This window comes from Chaetodon trifascialis, chromosome 7, assembly GCF_039877785.1.
Source record: "Chaetodon trifascialis isolate fChaTrf1 chromosome 7, fChaTrf1.hap1, whole genome shotgun sequence".
NCBI classification, from domain to species: domain Eukaryota; kingdom Metazoa; phylum Chordata; class Actinopteri; order Chaetodontiformes; family Chaetodontidae; genus Chaetodon; species Chaetodon trifascialis.
The window spans coordinates 11,312,663-11,328,099 of record NC_092062.1 but is presented as its reverse complement, the minus strand read 5'-3'; the positions used below and the strand labels follow the sequence as shown (position 1 = coordinate 11,328,099).

Below are 15,437 nucleotides of genomic sequence, written 5' to 3'. Positions count from 1 at the left end.
GATGATTGTTACAATACACAATGTAGACATGCACCTGCTGGAGTTTGACCACCAAACACCTCAATTATTCTTGATTTACAGCTTAAAGTTTGAATAGCAGACCGTGGATTCTCTTGATTGATGAGTTAAAAGTCTACAGCTTTCTTTTGTTTGCGGCTCAGTATAACCATTAAAAAACCTTGAAGTCGAAACAGCAATGCAGTCTTACACCACTAACCAAAAATGTGTCCTTAACTCATCTAGCCTGGTTAACTGAGAACCCTCATCTTAGTCAGCTCCATTGGACGAGGCTCAAAAAAGGATGTAATTTTGTCTGCTGCCACTAGACGGGGTGAGAGACGGGGGGAGCCAAATGCCTGCCCATAATAACCACCAGACATGACTCATTCAGCGTGGAATACCACAGCAGCCACAGACAGGTCTCTGGCAGACAGGGAGCAGAAATCCGACCCTGCAGCAGAGTTTGTGAATGGGACAGGAATGAGCAAAACCAGGCTAAATCTAATACAGCTCCAATAGGTTTCAAAGATTTAGGAGTTTTAAAAACTCATCAAGTGTTTGGTTTGGCTTATTTATGAAAGTCAAGTGCCTAAATGGCTAAATACTGTGTGTTTTATTGATAATGTGTATCAGTTCGAGAAAGAAGGAACTCCTCCTTTCTCTCTCGCCCTTTCTTTTTACTTCTCTTGTTTAATTCCCCGTTGGTTCAGTGATTGTATTGGCCAAAATCCCGCTCATCAAGTCATCAAGCAGAGCTCCTAAAAGACAGCACAGGAACAACACATCACCTTGTCAGATATGATTGTAGCTCTGATCATCGTCATTCTTGCCCAGACTTCCCCCGTGGAGAGCACCACTCAAACTGAAGACTAACACATGTTGGACAGTCGAATCATTATTTGCTTATGTGGAGTCCGTCCAAGGCTGGAGGGCCTGTAGAGCCAAGAGTCTAATCTGTGGGCATAAGGAGTAACATAGAAATAACATATTGTACAACTTAAAGTATGGCAGGGGAGCAAACTGTGAGCGGTCACATTACATGAAAACAGCAGGCAGGAAGTGTTTTGCAACAGCGGAAAATCTTCAGGTCCAGTCTGACCACCAGACGGTCACACTTCATCTGGCCTGGAGGCTGCGGTCAGTGGATGGATACCTTTCCTACCGTAAGGGTTGGATACACTGTCATGCATTTGTCTGTTGCTCCCTCTCACACTTCTTTTCCATTCCTCTTCCTCTTTCTCTCTCCTCTGTCTAACCCAACACTTGTCTTCTTGTAAACCTTCCCCCTCTTTTTTCTTTCTTCCTCCTTTTCCCCTCCACTTCCTCTCTTGCTTCTTTTGCTTCACCTCTCGTCTTTTCTTTCTGTCCTCCTTAGCAAACTGACCTCATCGTGTTTTTGTCTTCCCGCCCCCCCACCTCCTACCTTCCCTTCAAACTTTCTCATTCTTCCCTCTCTCACCCTCTTTCTCTCTCTGTTTGTGGTCAGTCACACTTAATCTAGCTCCATCCATCTGTTTCTCTTCATTCGTTTAGTCTGCTCTGTTTTCGATTAAGATTACATCAGGCTTTGACCTATTAGTGTGCCGTGATCCTTTTGAAGTCATTCTGTGGTTACAGGTTAAGCTCAAAGCCCACCACTCTTCTTACTCAACATAATACAGACAGTATTTGGAGGGGGAAGGTTCTTAAAACTTTTCAGCCAGGGACCAAAATGACTTTTTTTTTTTTTTTTCCCAGGGATCCAGGATCATTAAATCATACGAGCGTTCTTGTCATGTGGAGACCCGCTAGAGGAGGGCCTGTGACCCATTTTGGGTCTCAACCCATAATCCAACCAAGCAATCTGTGAACTGGAATATATTGTTCATTTAACCTCATATCCTGAGGATTTTGATTATATTTTGAAGGTAACTTTCCCTCCCAGAGAATTTCTGTTCCGTATTAGTGTTGCTGTTTAAGGTCGAGCTCAGATTCAGCTCTAAACACAACGCAGACCTCTTGAACAAAATTGCGTTTTTATACCACAAAACCGCAAAGTCCATGGTTTCATCTCAAGCTGAGGATCTGTGTTGCCTGTCATACGCCTCTCCTCCCTTGTTCCTTGTCTACACTGTCCTATCTAATATAAGTGAAAATACCCAAAAAATTGTCTTTGAAAAATAATGTTTGTTTAAGATCCCCATGACCAACAGAGTCTTACCTATTAACTAAATACTAATTAAAAGCACTGAGAGTCTTGAAGTTTTTAGGTGAAGACCAAAAAAAAGAGGCCTGCAGATCCTAAGATCCAGCAGGATATGAATCAGATATACATCCGTATTTCCTAACATCAGCACTGATTCCTTATGTTGCCCCCCCTCTGTCATATTTGACAGCTAATAAGTAAAATGTCAGCGTTTATTTCCAGATGTAGATCAAGATATCTTCTCTGAAAGTTAATTCCCCCTTCATACCCTGACTTGGATGCCTTTGAATAGAGATTGACTGAAATGTTAAACTGTACATCATCATTACTCCTGGGTCAAAGCTGGGGTAAGTAGCCAATTGGCCAAATCATGACGCTAAACTGACATCTATTGGCCAAGTTGTGGCAGGGTGGGATGTTAAAGTCATTTAGACTCATCAGGCTAAGTGGACACAGTTGACTGAGAGGTCTCGAACCTCTCCACGTCTGGTTGTGGGTAGTTTTCTGTGCCAACAGTTCTCAATTAGAGTAGTGGATGAGAGGACATCTGGGCTGCCGAGTCTATGTCTACTTGACTTATGTATATTAATGTACGCCAACAGGCCTGAATTCATTTTACAAATGAACCAGACATCTTTTGAACAATCAGTCAATCATGATGGTCAAAGTTTGCAACAATACTGTGACAATTTCATGCAAGAGTGAAGAGTGGGTTTCACAGTGAAAACGACATGATCGCCGAATGCTCTGTATGTCTGCTGATCAGGATGGATATTGAGTTAAAGCTGCACTCTGCATGAACAATGGATGAAATGACTGTGTAATGTGACAGGTGTTGCTCGGAGAGATGAACTCGTAGAGAATTACCACCTGTCTCTGCACTTCCCCAGCTCTTTGAAGCATTTTAGCGTCTTTTAGCTCATTGTTTTGGTTTTACATCCTGTAACCTTGCCGTTTTGATTTACTCCCATCGCTCTCATCTTCCAAGCACAGCAGGCACATTTTCAGCAAAATAAACCAACTGTATACTCCCCTGTCCAGAAACACCAAACAGAAAACGGACACATTTAGCAACTAGCTGATGGAGCATTAAGCATTTAAAGACACAGACATTTTTTCTCAGAGATGTTGGGCACAAATATAGCTATTATTTACTGTTATTATGTTTGAATGCTATTTGTTACTGTTGTATATATGGCATTTTTTTGCTTTTGAGCATTGTTTTTAAGGAATACTTATTTTGGGACATACATTTGCTGGGAATGAGATGAGAGGGTGCAGTGACCTCCTGGATTTTTGTTGCCGCCATGGTGTTGCAAGGCAACCTAAGGATTTCAAACTACTCTTTTAATAGTGCTGCTGCTTATAAAACAATCAAAACCCAACAGCTGATAATTATTTTTATTAGTAGTAGAAGTAGTAGGAGTAGTAGTAGTTAGTATTTGGCAATGTCAAACTGTTACTACAAGCCTTTGTTACATGGTGGACACTAAAGAGAAAATAATTATGGTTGCCACCTTAACTCAGAAGCCTTCAGGGCAACACTCAATGCCTCTTCAAGCCACTTTGAAACAAAGCAGCACTTAATCTTTCGCTGTCATGTGAAAATACTTGATAAGATATGGCAGGTTACTGACGTTCAGTTAGAAGAGACAATTGTGAAAGTGACAGGATCACAAGGATGTCACATTTTCACAACTGAAAGTAGGAAACCAGAAACATCACATCAATGACCTTCAAAACAGTTTCAGAGGGAGAAGTGGAAAAAGGGAAAATAGAAACGATTAAACTTTGAAAAGTAGAATGTCGGAAGGTAGCAGAAGCTTCACACATATTTCCTCTTCCTCATCCTCCTCCTTCAGTCACTTCCACTCCTCCTCCCATCTCCGACTACCCGATCATCGTGCAACTCCCGCCACTCTAAAAGCATCACCTCCATCACTGTTCGGGTTGCACACATCCCTCAAACTGTCTTCTGCCTGACTGACTGAGCTGAATGAAGATACTTTAAAGGGTGAGTGCTTCACATTCATTCAGCTGGATGCTGTTTATCCTTATGTTTTGTTCACCTCTCTGTCTCCCTGTGATTTTCTCCTCCTCTGGTGACATTACAGAGCTCGTGTCAGCGGAGATGTTGGCAGGTGTGTTAGTTCTGGGTGCCATCCTTACAGCTTTGCCAGGTAAGAGAGAAACGTAAAACTACAACACAAATTGTAACTTTAATTATAACTTTTTTCATCATGAGATGTAAAGCATAAGTGAACAAGGCTTTAATGAGCATATTCTTATTACTTAAAGGGGTTGAGATGAATTGGCAGCCTCCTTAATTGTCAGATATTGGTTTTGTATTCTGGATAGATCATAAATGTATCACACATACTGTAAAACAGCAGTTAGAAAATGAATGCCTGACTCATTGGATCCATTATGCACATAAGGTCCTGCAGCCAGGTGCCCTTGCCTTTACGCTCAAGTTATTTATAAGTATTGATTGCCTTTTGTGCAAGGTAGTCAGCCAGGCAGGCAGTTAGCAGCACAGGACGACACCACGGCTGCACATCAGGGCTCATTCTCACTGCTTCAGTTTTAAGTGTCACTCTCTGAGCTGATCAGAGCTGTGGTTTGACAAGTTGTTCTCTGAGGAGCCACACTGAAGGAAAACTTTGACTTGTGGGCAGCTGAGATTTGCACTTTTTTTTAGTCTTGAAGTATGTATTCCCTAAACTTTAGTAGCTGATTTAATAGGAGAAGCAGTCTGTGGATGTGACAGGCAGGAGTTATGGATGTTTATGTGGTTAGAACCTCGAGCCATTCTTGATGTAAACATGAGAACAAATGATGTGAAAAGCCTGAAGCCTGTGAATCAGCCTGCTCTGCTTTTTTGTTGCTTGCTGATAATGATTTTGCATGTTCATGCTTTTAAATTGCCCTGCAGGTATCCAGAGCAGGTGGAGTGTGACATTTTCTAGGAGAGAGATCTGTGTGTGGGCAGGAACAACCGTCACTCTGCCCTGTCGTTATGACTACCCGTCAGGTACCAAACCAGTGTATAAACCCACTTTATTCTATTCAGTCAAGCTCAACAAGGTCAAGCATATAAGGCATAATTTTTCTTCTCCATCATCATCATCAGCACAGTGTTCTTTGCATTTGTTGCTATAATTCTGGATGAGTTTGGATGCAGAGTTTTGCTGTGGTTTTGGCAGGTCACACTGTGAAGCGGGTCATGTGGTTCCGTGTGTCTGCAGAAGGTCGCAGGGAGTTTGCTCACCACACTGACCCGAACCAGATCAGCCTGTCGTACCGAGGACGAACTCGGTAAGAGGGACACACAGTGACTTTTGAAAGCTGACGAATGGCCAATGTGAAATGATCCAGGAATGTATGACAAATGAATCATGGCTTCCAGCTACATCGGAGGCAGCTATTCCAGCTGTTCAGTCCAGATTCGGGTTGTGAAACTGAGTGACGCAGGCGAGTACCACTTCAGGTTTGAGACAGACCAAACGCTGGGGAGATGGACGTCCCCTAACACCATCACCCTCGACGTCACAGGTGGGTCCACGCAAACTTAAACCGCTGCAACGTCCCTGCTTTGCTCATATCAGTCCTGCAGTGGACTCATGCAGCCAGCGTGTGAATGTCTGTGTGTGTGTGTGTGTGTGTGTGTGTGTGTGTGTGTGTGTGTGTGTGTGTGTGTGTGTGTGTGTGTGTGTGTGTGTGTATTTCAGACCTCCAGGTCCAGGTGCATCCAGCGAGGCCTGCCAACATGTTTGGCTTTGCAGAGACTGTGTTTGTGGGTTGCCAGGCCCAAGGATGTGCTGCTCCAGGAAGGAGCCTGGCACTCTACAGGTGTGTTTACGTCACCCAAAAAGTGGTTCAGAGCGAAGAGATTGTGGTTCCTTTTTGGAGCAAAGTAAGCTAAAGTACACTGTCTGCTACACTGTGGATATGATACGATGCTCTGCACACAGGAACGGACTAAATCTTGGATCCTATGAAAAGTGGATGATTGTCAACCGCTTTGACCAGCAGCACGCTGGAGCGTACACCTGTCGACCAATCCCACCACAGAACGTCCAGTCACCATCCCTCTCCCTGGCTCTGGGACGTGAGTACAAATCACCATTTAAAATGACCAGAACAGAACGTTTTCACACGCTTTCAGAGCGTCTGGAACTGATTGGATACAACTATTAGTCTGATGTCTTTTATTGTCGGGACAAAAAGCAGAAACACGAGTAGCTGAAGCTTCGAATGAACTTTGAAGTGAGACTTTCTTAAATATGTATATTGCCTCCATCCATCCATTTTCTATGCCGCCTATCCCTTTCGGGGTTGCGGGGGGCCTGGAGCCTATCCCAGCTTCAACAGGCGAGAGGCAGGGTACACCCTGAACCGGTCGCCAGCCAATTGCAGGGCAACATGTAAAGACAAACAACCATTCACACTCACACCTAGAGGCAATTTAGAGTCACCAATCAACTAATGAGCATGTTTTTGGTCTGTGGGAGGAAGCCGGAGTACCCGGAGAGAACCCACACATGCACAGGAAGAACATGCAAACTTCACACAGAAAGGCCCCGCCCGGGGATCGAACCAGGAACCTTCTTGCTGTGAGGCACGCGCACTACCTGCTTGCACCACCGTGCCGCCCGCCTCTGGAAATCATAAATGTTAAATTATTGAAATAAGTTTTGATACAGTGTAAACTTTATTTACTCTTTCAATTGCTTAATCTCAACTTCCCTTTTTTCTGATCTCCCCTCCCCTCCCCTCCCCTCCCCTCCCCTCCCCTCCCCTCCCCTCCCCGTGTTCACTCTCCTCCCCTGCAGACGGTCCTCGTTCCACCTCCATAGCAGTCTTCCCAGCAGGGGAGGTGTCAGAGGGGGGGTCAGTCATGCTGACCTGCACTAGTGACGCAGCTCCACCTGTGGAGAGCTTTGCGTGGTTCAAAGGTACAGGAGAGCATATGATGACACTTACTGTTCAGTGTGCACGTTCACTGGCTGGGTCGTGGATATGAGCTTACGGGCTGATGATACGTTCATGTGAATTCCCTCCTGCAATTGGATTTAATGATTTGTCGAAGAGACAGAAGTTATTTTTCAATCACAGTGTGTAAATCTTTTTTTGGGCTCGTGATGTAAATTCATGTGCGCACTAATCTGCATGCGTGTCTTTGTCTGCTCTCCAGACATGGACAGCGGCAGCATCCCAGACAGTTTCAGGCCTCAGCTCCACCTATCGCACCTCAAATACACAGACAGAGGAGAGTACTTCTGTGTAGCGCGTAACTCACTGGGAACAGACCGCTCCAAACCGCTTCTGCTCAACGTCACTTGTAAGTTTGTTGGATGTTTGCATCGTTCTTCTCTATTACAGACAGGGTGTCTTTTCCCAACTTCAAACACTTTGCATGGTTCAGCATCAAAACGACATGCATAGATCAGAATTAGATTTTGACAGCAAAAAAACTTTGTAACCCCACACTAGGTCTGGATGTAGGTTTCTATCTTAGGTCCTGTTGTGTAAATCTGTCAAAGGTTACTCCAGGTTAAACTGATTAGGCAACAACTCTATTTGAAACTTGAGTCATAATGTGAGTACTCAGTCATGTGGAGGATTCATAGAAACTGCTGATCTTTCATACTTTTACTTCACTGCTGTTTCTAAGAATATACATCAAAATGTAGTAAAACTGAAGTGAGAGTAATCAAACATTCTCTGGTTCCTCAGATGTGAGGATTTGCTGCTGGTCATAAATAACTGAATATTTTTCCGTATCTGACTGTTGGATTTTCCTCACTCTGGTCCTGCTTGCATGGCTACTTCCTTCCACACGTAAAACTAAAAGCTCTGCAGGCTGAATCTACAGATGCATATCTCATCGCTCCTTTTTTTGCTTGAGATTACTTGACTTTATCAGCCACACAGCTACAAAATAAAAACACGAACATAGTAATGATGCTCCTGTTTTTATCACTGTCTGCTTGCATGGTCAGACTCTCCAAAGAACACGCGTGTGCTGGTGAGCCCTCCAGGTGACATCAGAGAGGGCTCGTATGTAAACCTGAGCTGTGTCAGCCACGCCAACCCTCCTGCCAGCAGGTATGAGAGCTACATCTGCTCCAGGCTTATCAACAGTGGAGGCTTTCTACCTGAGAGGATCCTTTGTCCTTTTCATTGTTTTTGTGGTCATTATTATCATTCATGCATTCGCAATCACCTTTTTTAATTCAGACTTTTACTCTCCTTCAAGATGTCATAATTACAGACTGGACAATCTGGAAAAAAAACATTTAAATAATGATAAATATTCACCTAAATATATATAAAATCCAGTGTTACATAGTCTAAATATCAAGGACTAAAGGTTATATTATTGCAAATTTCCCAGTCCTGTAATCATTTTCATCATCATTTTCACAATCCTCTCTCCTGCAGGTATGCTTGGTATCGTATCCTAGGTGACCAGGTGTTGGCTAAAGGACCCTTCCAGAACCTGACGTTCCCTTTAGCGCGTGCGCACCATGCGGGTCAGTACTACTGCACAGCGTGGAGCCGGTTAGGATACCAAACCTCCCCTGTTGCCACTCTCACTATACTGTGTAAGTAGTGGCTGTGTTGTTTGTTTGTGACATGTTTGGGAGTCTTCTGGTTTGTGATCTTCATTATCACGCTTGGGTTTGCCTGTTCTAAATATTACAATGACAGAGTTAGAAAGGATGTGTCCGATGCTCCTCTCCTCTCCTCTCCTCTCCTCTCCTCTCCTCTCCTCTCCTCTCCTCTCCTCTCCTCTCCTCTCCTCTCCTCTCCACATCAATACCTCTAAAGTTTCTCTCCTCCTTCCCCCGACCTTTGTCATACCTCTGTTTCAAATTATTTGCAGGCCATCATTTACACGACAAAACCTTCCTTAACCCTTTGCATCTATCTTTTTCTTCCTCTCTCTCTCCAGACCCTCCAAAGAATACCTCAGTTCTGGCTCGTCCCTCCAGTGTTGTTGACGCTGGCCGACCTTTGACCTTAACCTGCAGCAGTCAGGCCAACCCTGCAGTGGATAACTTCACATGGCACCGCTTAGCTCTGGATGGGGGCTCTGTACAATGTTAGCATCGTAAAAATGTGGTTCCACTCAAGGTTAACATTACAAAATCATTAATACCTAACTCTATAACCTGTGGTAAATGCTTGTGGTCAGTAAGGTGTCATGCTCTGTGTGCCTGGACAGTCTGTTGCTTTGTTTCTCTGAAACAGTAAGTCGAAGTTCTCTCTTTCTGCGCAGCGTGGGGCACCAAGTCCGGTCCTGTCTTCACCTTCTCAGAGGTCGGCCCCGGAGAGAGCGGCCAGTACTACTGTGAGGCCAGGAATCGAATAGGAGTCCACAGCTCTCCTGTCCTCACCGTACGAGTCAGAGGTATGTAATGATTGTCTTTCACACTGGTGTTACTGGTGTCAAACACAACAGAAAGAAAGTATTTTAGGTTTGTTAGTACAGTTCTAGAGTGAAATATCAACTACTGTCTGATGGACTGCCGTGAAATTTTCTCCAGATGATGAATCCCCCTGACTTTGGTGATCCTCTGACCTTTCCTGTAGCGAAATGTCCCATCAACTATTGGATGGATTGCTATGACATTTATTACAAACAGACTCCAGAATGAACTATAATAATTTTGATGAGTCCATAACTTTTCATTCAGTGTCATCATAAGATCAAATTTACATTTTTTCCATTTGTTTATGACCAAATACCTGCAAACCAATGATATGCGCATCAGCCTCATCGGTACTTTACATTAAATGCTAATTAGCAAATTAGCACAATAACACACTTAATTAAGATGTAGAACAGCGTATACATTAAACTTTCTAAACATCAGAATTGTCACTGTGAGCATGCTGACGTTAGCCTTCAGCTCAAACTGTGCCTAAATACATCATAAATACAGCTTCACAGAGCCACTGGCAAGGCTGCAGACTCTTGTAAAATAAATACTGACTGAACACTAGAAGATTTTTTTCATGGAAATAGCTTCCATATATTAGATAGACCAGCAAAGGTAGCATACATTTAAAAGATATTAATGAAATGGTTTTATGAGGGGCCTTAAAAACTCCTTAACATTATAGCAACCTGTGAGACGAAAATGCCACGATGGAATTTTTTATACAGTGACTTTCCTGAACGGTGAAGGTGTCAGAGTTACATTCACACTCAGTCTGAAAGCCTTTAGTGGACAATGTCTGCTGACTACTGTTCCCTGACACTCCCCTGAGTTTACTGTGGGGGGCTGTAGTCATTGTGCATGCTTTTGTCACTTTTAAAGGTGTAATGGAAGAGATGAGGTGTCACCGATAAGGTTAGTGAAACACCCCTGCCCCGCTGTTACATCTATGTTTCTGATTATCTCATACAATGACCAAAAAAAGTGTTTCTCTGAGATTGCAGCCTGAGGGATGATTGGAAAAGTCTCTGTGCATTTGATGAGTGATGAAACCTCTCCTGTCACCATCGCGGCATGAGGTCCGGGCCCTCGTCTTCTTTCTGTATGTCCTCATGGTTTCTGACTGTTTTTCTATGAGTCATGGTGAGTCATGTAAAGCCCTCTTGCTATGAGGGGAGAGGAAGGGGTGATGAGGTGTTGTGGAAAACTACTATTTGAGTCTAGACAGCTGAAGAAGTGGAGTAAGGTTTGGAAATCAGAACTGGAAACAAAAGTCTCAAGTCTAGACGCCAGAAAGATGATGCACGGCTCTTTCCCCGGTCCTAACTTTCTCTCTTTCTATTTTTGTCTGTTGTTCTTTTTTAGTTTGCGGCACATCTATTTTTATTCATCTCATGTTAACCCTTGTTCCCTCTCATTTCCCCTTGTTTCTAGTTGTGCTGATGATAGTTCTTATCCTCCCTCCGGCAGGTCGTCTTAAGGTCATCGCCTTGGCATCAGCAGTGGGCGTGTCTGCTGGGCTCATCACTCTCACGGTGGCCATTATGATCAGGTGACACACTGCTATTTACTCACTGCCAGTTTGACTATTTCTGTACTGTTCTGCATCATGAAACAGAGGAAATCTAGGAGGATTATACAATCATTCTGTGTGCATTGCAGCTCCTTTAAGAGTTCAACATTACTTTCTATAATATTTTACTGATTTTTACAGGAGGTTGATCTTCACGCACCTAGTTTCCTGCTTTATTTTATTTTCTTTATTTTTGTTGTAGGAGTCATCACTTTGTTATGGCTTAATAATATTGTATTTGTGTCTTCGTAGTAAGAACATGCACAGAGTAGACATGGAGTCAGGAGAAGAAGCAAACAAGGTACAGTTTGCCGTGTTATTTTAAACATCTTCTCATCTGCAGTTGTTGTTTAACCTGTGACCAGTTAAAAATTTGCTTTTAAATGATAAAACATCCCACTGTGAAGTCAGGATAGTTGTGACGACGTGCAGTTGTAATGTTATCTATTTAAAACTGTTGATTAAAAATGACCCTCACCCTCAGTCTTGCTCTTTCCCTTGTTTTGTGTGTGTGTGTGTGTGTGTGTGTGTGTGTGTGTGTGTGTGTGTGTGTGTGTGTGTGTGTGTGTGACCCTAGCGTCCGTCAGTGACAGCTGACACCATGTTCTATGAGTCAGCCCAACAGACCTTTCCAGTGAGGAAGGGCAAGATGTCCGACATCCCGGTAAACAACTCAGTACACAATCTGAGGGTGAATGAAAAATGTACAAATGACCTGAATTTCTGGTGTGTGTGTGTGTGTGTGTGTGTGTGTGTGTGTGTGTGTGTGTGTGTGTGTGTGTGTGTGTGTGTGTGTGTGTGTGTGTGTGTGTGCGTGTGCGTGTGTGTGTGGGTGGGTGGGTGGACATGCGCACACATGCAGGAGGAGCCAGAGGACTTGAGTGACAGCTCCCACCCGGCCATTGTTCCTCTGAAGGATGCTCCACCAATCACAGAAGTAGAGAGTCGCAGCCCGGCCCCCAACTACATCACTGTCCACTACTCCAAGTTATCCAGGTACACTCCATCCTCCTCCACCTGTCACCCCCCCCCCCCCCCCCATCTCTTTCTCTTTCTGTCTCCCACCTTCACCATCTGTCTCCCTGCAGAGCTGCTGACCACAGCAGCAATCTACTGTTTCATATCTTGTATGCTGCAGATTTTATTTTACAAGTGCACTGGCCCTTGTGCTTTCTTCTTTATCTTCCTGTCATCTACACTTTCCACTCCTTGTCTTTTCCTCTGACTTTTCTCTCTTTCTTCTGTGATATCCAACACCTTCTCCTGTTTACGAGAGGACAATAAATTTCTCGTCCCGGTTTTGGATGTCAAAAACATTTCAATGGTCCTGGAGCAAAATGAAGACCTGTTTTTTTATTCTTTGATCTGAGTCAGATGTCCAGATGAACTCATATGGTTTCTGTTTGTTGTTGATGTTGGTTCAGTGCAGACCAGGTGCAGGTCCACAACCTGCCACTGGGTGGGGATAAAAAGCCGAAAGATTCCTCCAAAGTTGTTTACACTTTACTGCACCAGCCGCGCCACTGACCGCGAGGAAAAAGGCAAACCAGGTATGACACCTTACAACTCTCAGTACTGTCATTTACAAAGTCCCTACATAGTTTTATATATTATATAACATGGGAATGTGTCAGTGCTATGATCCCCCACATACAGTAGGATGTTCAAAATAGGTGAGCCTTTACAATAATCAAGCCCCTGACAGAAAAAAAAAGCCAAATAAGCAGTTTGAAGTTCAGAGTTTGTTTTAATAATGTACCAAATATGAAGGGTTTTAGAGGTGCAACAGCAGTTGAATGAAATGACTAAATTCTGATCAAATTGTGTGATTTCCTCTTTAATAATCCCATAATTTGCACTCAGTTGTTTTCTGTTTGATTCAAAGTTTACTCATGTTTCTGCTTTTCTTCTCTGCTCTTCCTCACCTGATCAGCCATCCTCATTTGAACCAATCACTTTACACCTGTTCACCCAGAGAGGGTTGTGGACTAGGATCACGGCTCCTTGTGGACTCTGGCTCTGCCCTACGCTGTTCTGGGTCAGACAGGTTGTTATGGATTCTCCACAGTTCACCAGACCATGAGGACAACATGTGGTCCTGGTCCTGACTGCGAGTCCAGCTCTTAAACTGTGTTGCATGTCTTTCCCTTTGTTTTCTAAGCATCTCCCTGCTGTGTGCTGCCTGGTGAAGCAGTAAGAGAAGAAAGATCATTTTGCCTGCATTTATATCTGCAGCACAGGCTTTATCTACTGCTGCTTTTTAGTTGATAGCTGCCACTGAAATTCCCAATCAAGTCAATGTAGGTGACATCGTATGATGGGTTGCTGCAGCATCATTTGTATCCTGACCAGTGACAAGTGATAATCATTTGTATTCCAACATAACTGTCTCCACGTATAAGTGGAAAGCTGTGGATAATTTGTTGCCGTCTATAAAGAATAATCAATATTTGCCACACGTGAATTTCCACTCTTATATTCTAAATTGTTAGCAGGCTTATTCTGATTGAAAATGCTGCAACATTTATTCAGTTGATACAGCTTGCTTCCATTAAATCAGTCTTTAGCAAAGCCAGAAATAATGCTGAATTACATCTCGTGGTTTGCTACACTAAAGAAAAATTAAACAATTATGATGGAACTAATCGTAGTTTGATTGTACGTTGTATTTTTTTTTCCAGCTCACAAACATCTGACAGCATGGACAAATTGAGAGTGAGGAACATGTGTATCAGCAGTGGCATGAGAGGGATTCAGTCATTTGTTTTGGGATGAATTAAAGCAGAAATAAGAATGCGATTTTGAAAAGCATTAAACAGTCAGTGCAATTAATCATACTGTCATGTCTTTCAAGAACTACGACCCAAAAGCAGCACTCAGACACAGCAAACAGAGTGAACTCTTAAACTGACAGGCCAGGTGACCACACTGCATAACAGACAATTCAACAACTGCTGGCAGGAGAGGTGGTGCTTAAATACTGCGGAAGGGTCTTGATTGATGATTGAAGTCAGGCGAGGTCAGGAGATGAGCGGGTGGAGTGAGTGGGCGGAGCAGAAGTGCTGCCTGCAGAGCACACCCACGCCGACGAACAGGGAGGGTCTTGACAGTGAGCAAACAAAATGGTGGCAATAAAAAAAATTATAAAAAACATCAACGTGCACTTCTTTTTCTCAACACACTAACCTGACTATTGAATGTCTAAATGCTCTCTTTCTCCTATTGACTGTGTTTTTCTTCTCTGATTTTCTGACATGCTGCTGGTAATGGATTATTATTTGACCAGTTTGTAATGAAAAGAAGTCAGTTACTCTCACAGAAATACGTGTAATCTACTCTTCGTCCCTTGTGATTACAAACGTAAGGACAGCGCCTGAACTATTTAATGAACACATTGGAGATTTTTCACAGTGACATTAGCTCATGGGGCTGTTGTTACATTGCTGCCGTGTTCATTTGTCCTTTCACTTACGACATCTGGAACCGCAAACATGATCTTACAAGATGTGGGGAAATGAACCATTTGGGCATTTTTGTAATAATGACTGGCATCACGGCCACAAACCTGTTGTTTAAAACCTGAACATAAAAACAACCACATGTTGACTCCACAGGTTTGACTCATATTTGCCACATTACATCCTGCATTACATGCTACTCAACATCACGATCAGTCACTAAAGCATTAACTCTTTTTTCTGAAATTTTCCTGTCTAACCCATGTGACGCAGAGGAAATGGTTGGTGCAATAAATGCATCGCTATCATGTACTTCTTGTGACATTTCCTCCGTTGTGGATGTGCAGCTGCAGTGGAAATATTTGGTGGGGTCATGTGCTTAAAGTTGTGATAAGACACCAAGAAAGACATGCGTAATTAAAACGATTCATGGTGTTACAATAATCCACTGGGACTCTTTTTATTCCACGGTCACTCTATCTCTCTTAATCAGCCACCTCATATCAGGTAGTGACCAGGACATGGATGGAGCAGAGGAGAGAAGAAGGCGATGTGACAGTTTATCTGCTCTCATCAAAAGCAGCCCCCGCTGCTGATTTCGTGGGTCATACACGCAACATAGACGTCACTGGTGGTAGCTACAGTTAGAAGTTTGGGGGTTTCAGCCTCAACTGTGTTCAGTCACTAGTTTCACATTTTAACCCACCCCTTACTTGCATTGCCTCAATCGGTTGCATGGTCCAGTAACACCACCCTGTGGACAAGGATAG

The 15,437-nt window shown here is 43.4% G+C and overlaps 1 protein-coding gene across 1 annotated transcript; it reads left to right on the top strand.

Annotated features, from left to right (window-relative positions):
• The first annotated feature begins 4,178 nt into the window (after window positions 1-4,178).
• On the top strand, window positions 4,179-13,831 carry LOC139334078 (sialic acid-binding Ig-like lectin 10). The gene is made up of 19 exons (XM_070966823.1): window positions 4,179-4,199; window positions 4,300-4,365; window positions 5,121-5,219; window positions 5,392-5,503; window positions 5,595-5,740; window positions 5,917-6,037; window positions 6,160-6,296; window positions 7,021-7,143; window positions 7,383-7,529; window positions 8,191-8,296; window positions 8,633-8,796; window positions 9,147-9,296; window positions 9,474-9,605; window positions 11,107-11,188; window positions 11,462-11,510; window positions 11,787-11,873; window positions 12,072-12,205; window positions 12,634-12,759; window positions 13,143-13,831. Exons 2-18 carry the CDS (start codon window positions 4,317-4,319, stop codon window positions 12,734-12,736), a joined length of 1,941 nt encoding a protein of 646 aa, XP_070822924.1. The 5' UTR covers window positions 4,179-4,199; window positions 4,300-4,316; the 3' UTR covers window positions 12,737-12,759; window positions 13,143-13,831.
• The last annotated feature ends 1,606 nt before the right edge of the window (window positions 13,832-15,437 follow it).

What these genes read in the sequence shown, in the direction of transcription:
- LOC139334078 (XM_070966823.1), top strand. Translation starts at nt 4,317, where the DNA reads ATGTTGGCAGGTGTGTTAGTTCTGGGTGCCATCCTTACAGCTTTGCCA. An exon ending in CATCACCCTCGACGTCACAG is followed by an intron (nt 5,741 to 5,916) that starts GTGGGTCCACGC and finishes TGTGTATTTCAG; the next exon opens with ACCTCCAGGTCCAGGTGCAT. An exon ending in AGGAGCCTGGCACTCTACAG is followed by an intron (nt 6,038 to 6,159) that starts GTGTGTTTACGT and finishes CTCTGCACACAG; the next exon opens with GAACGGACTAAATCTTGGAT.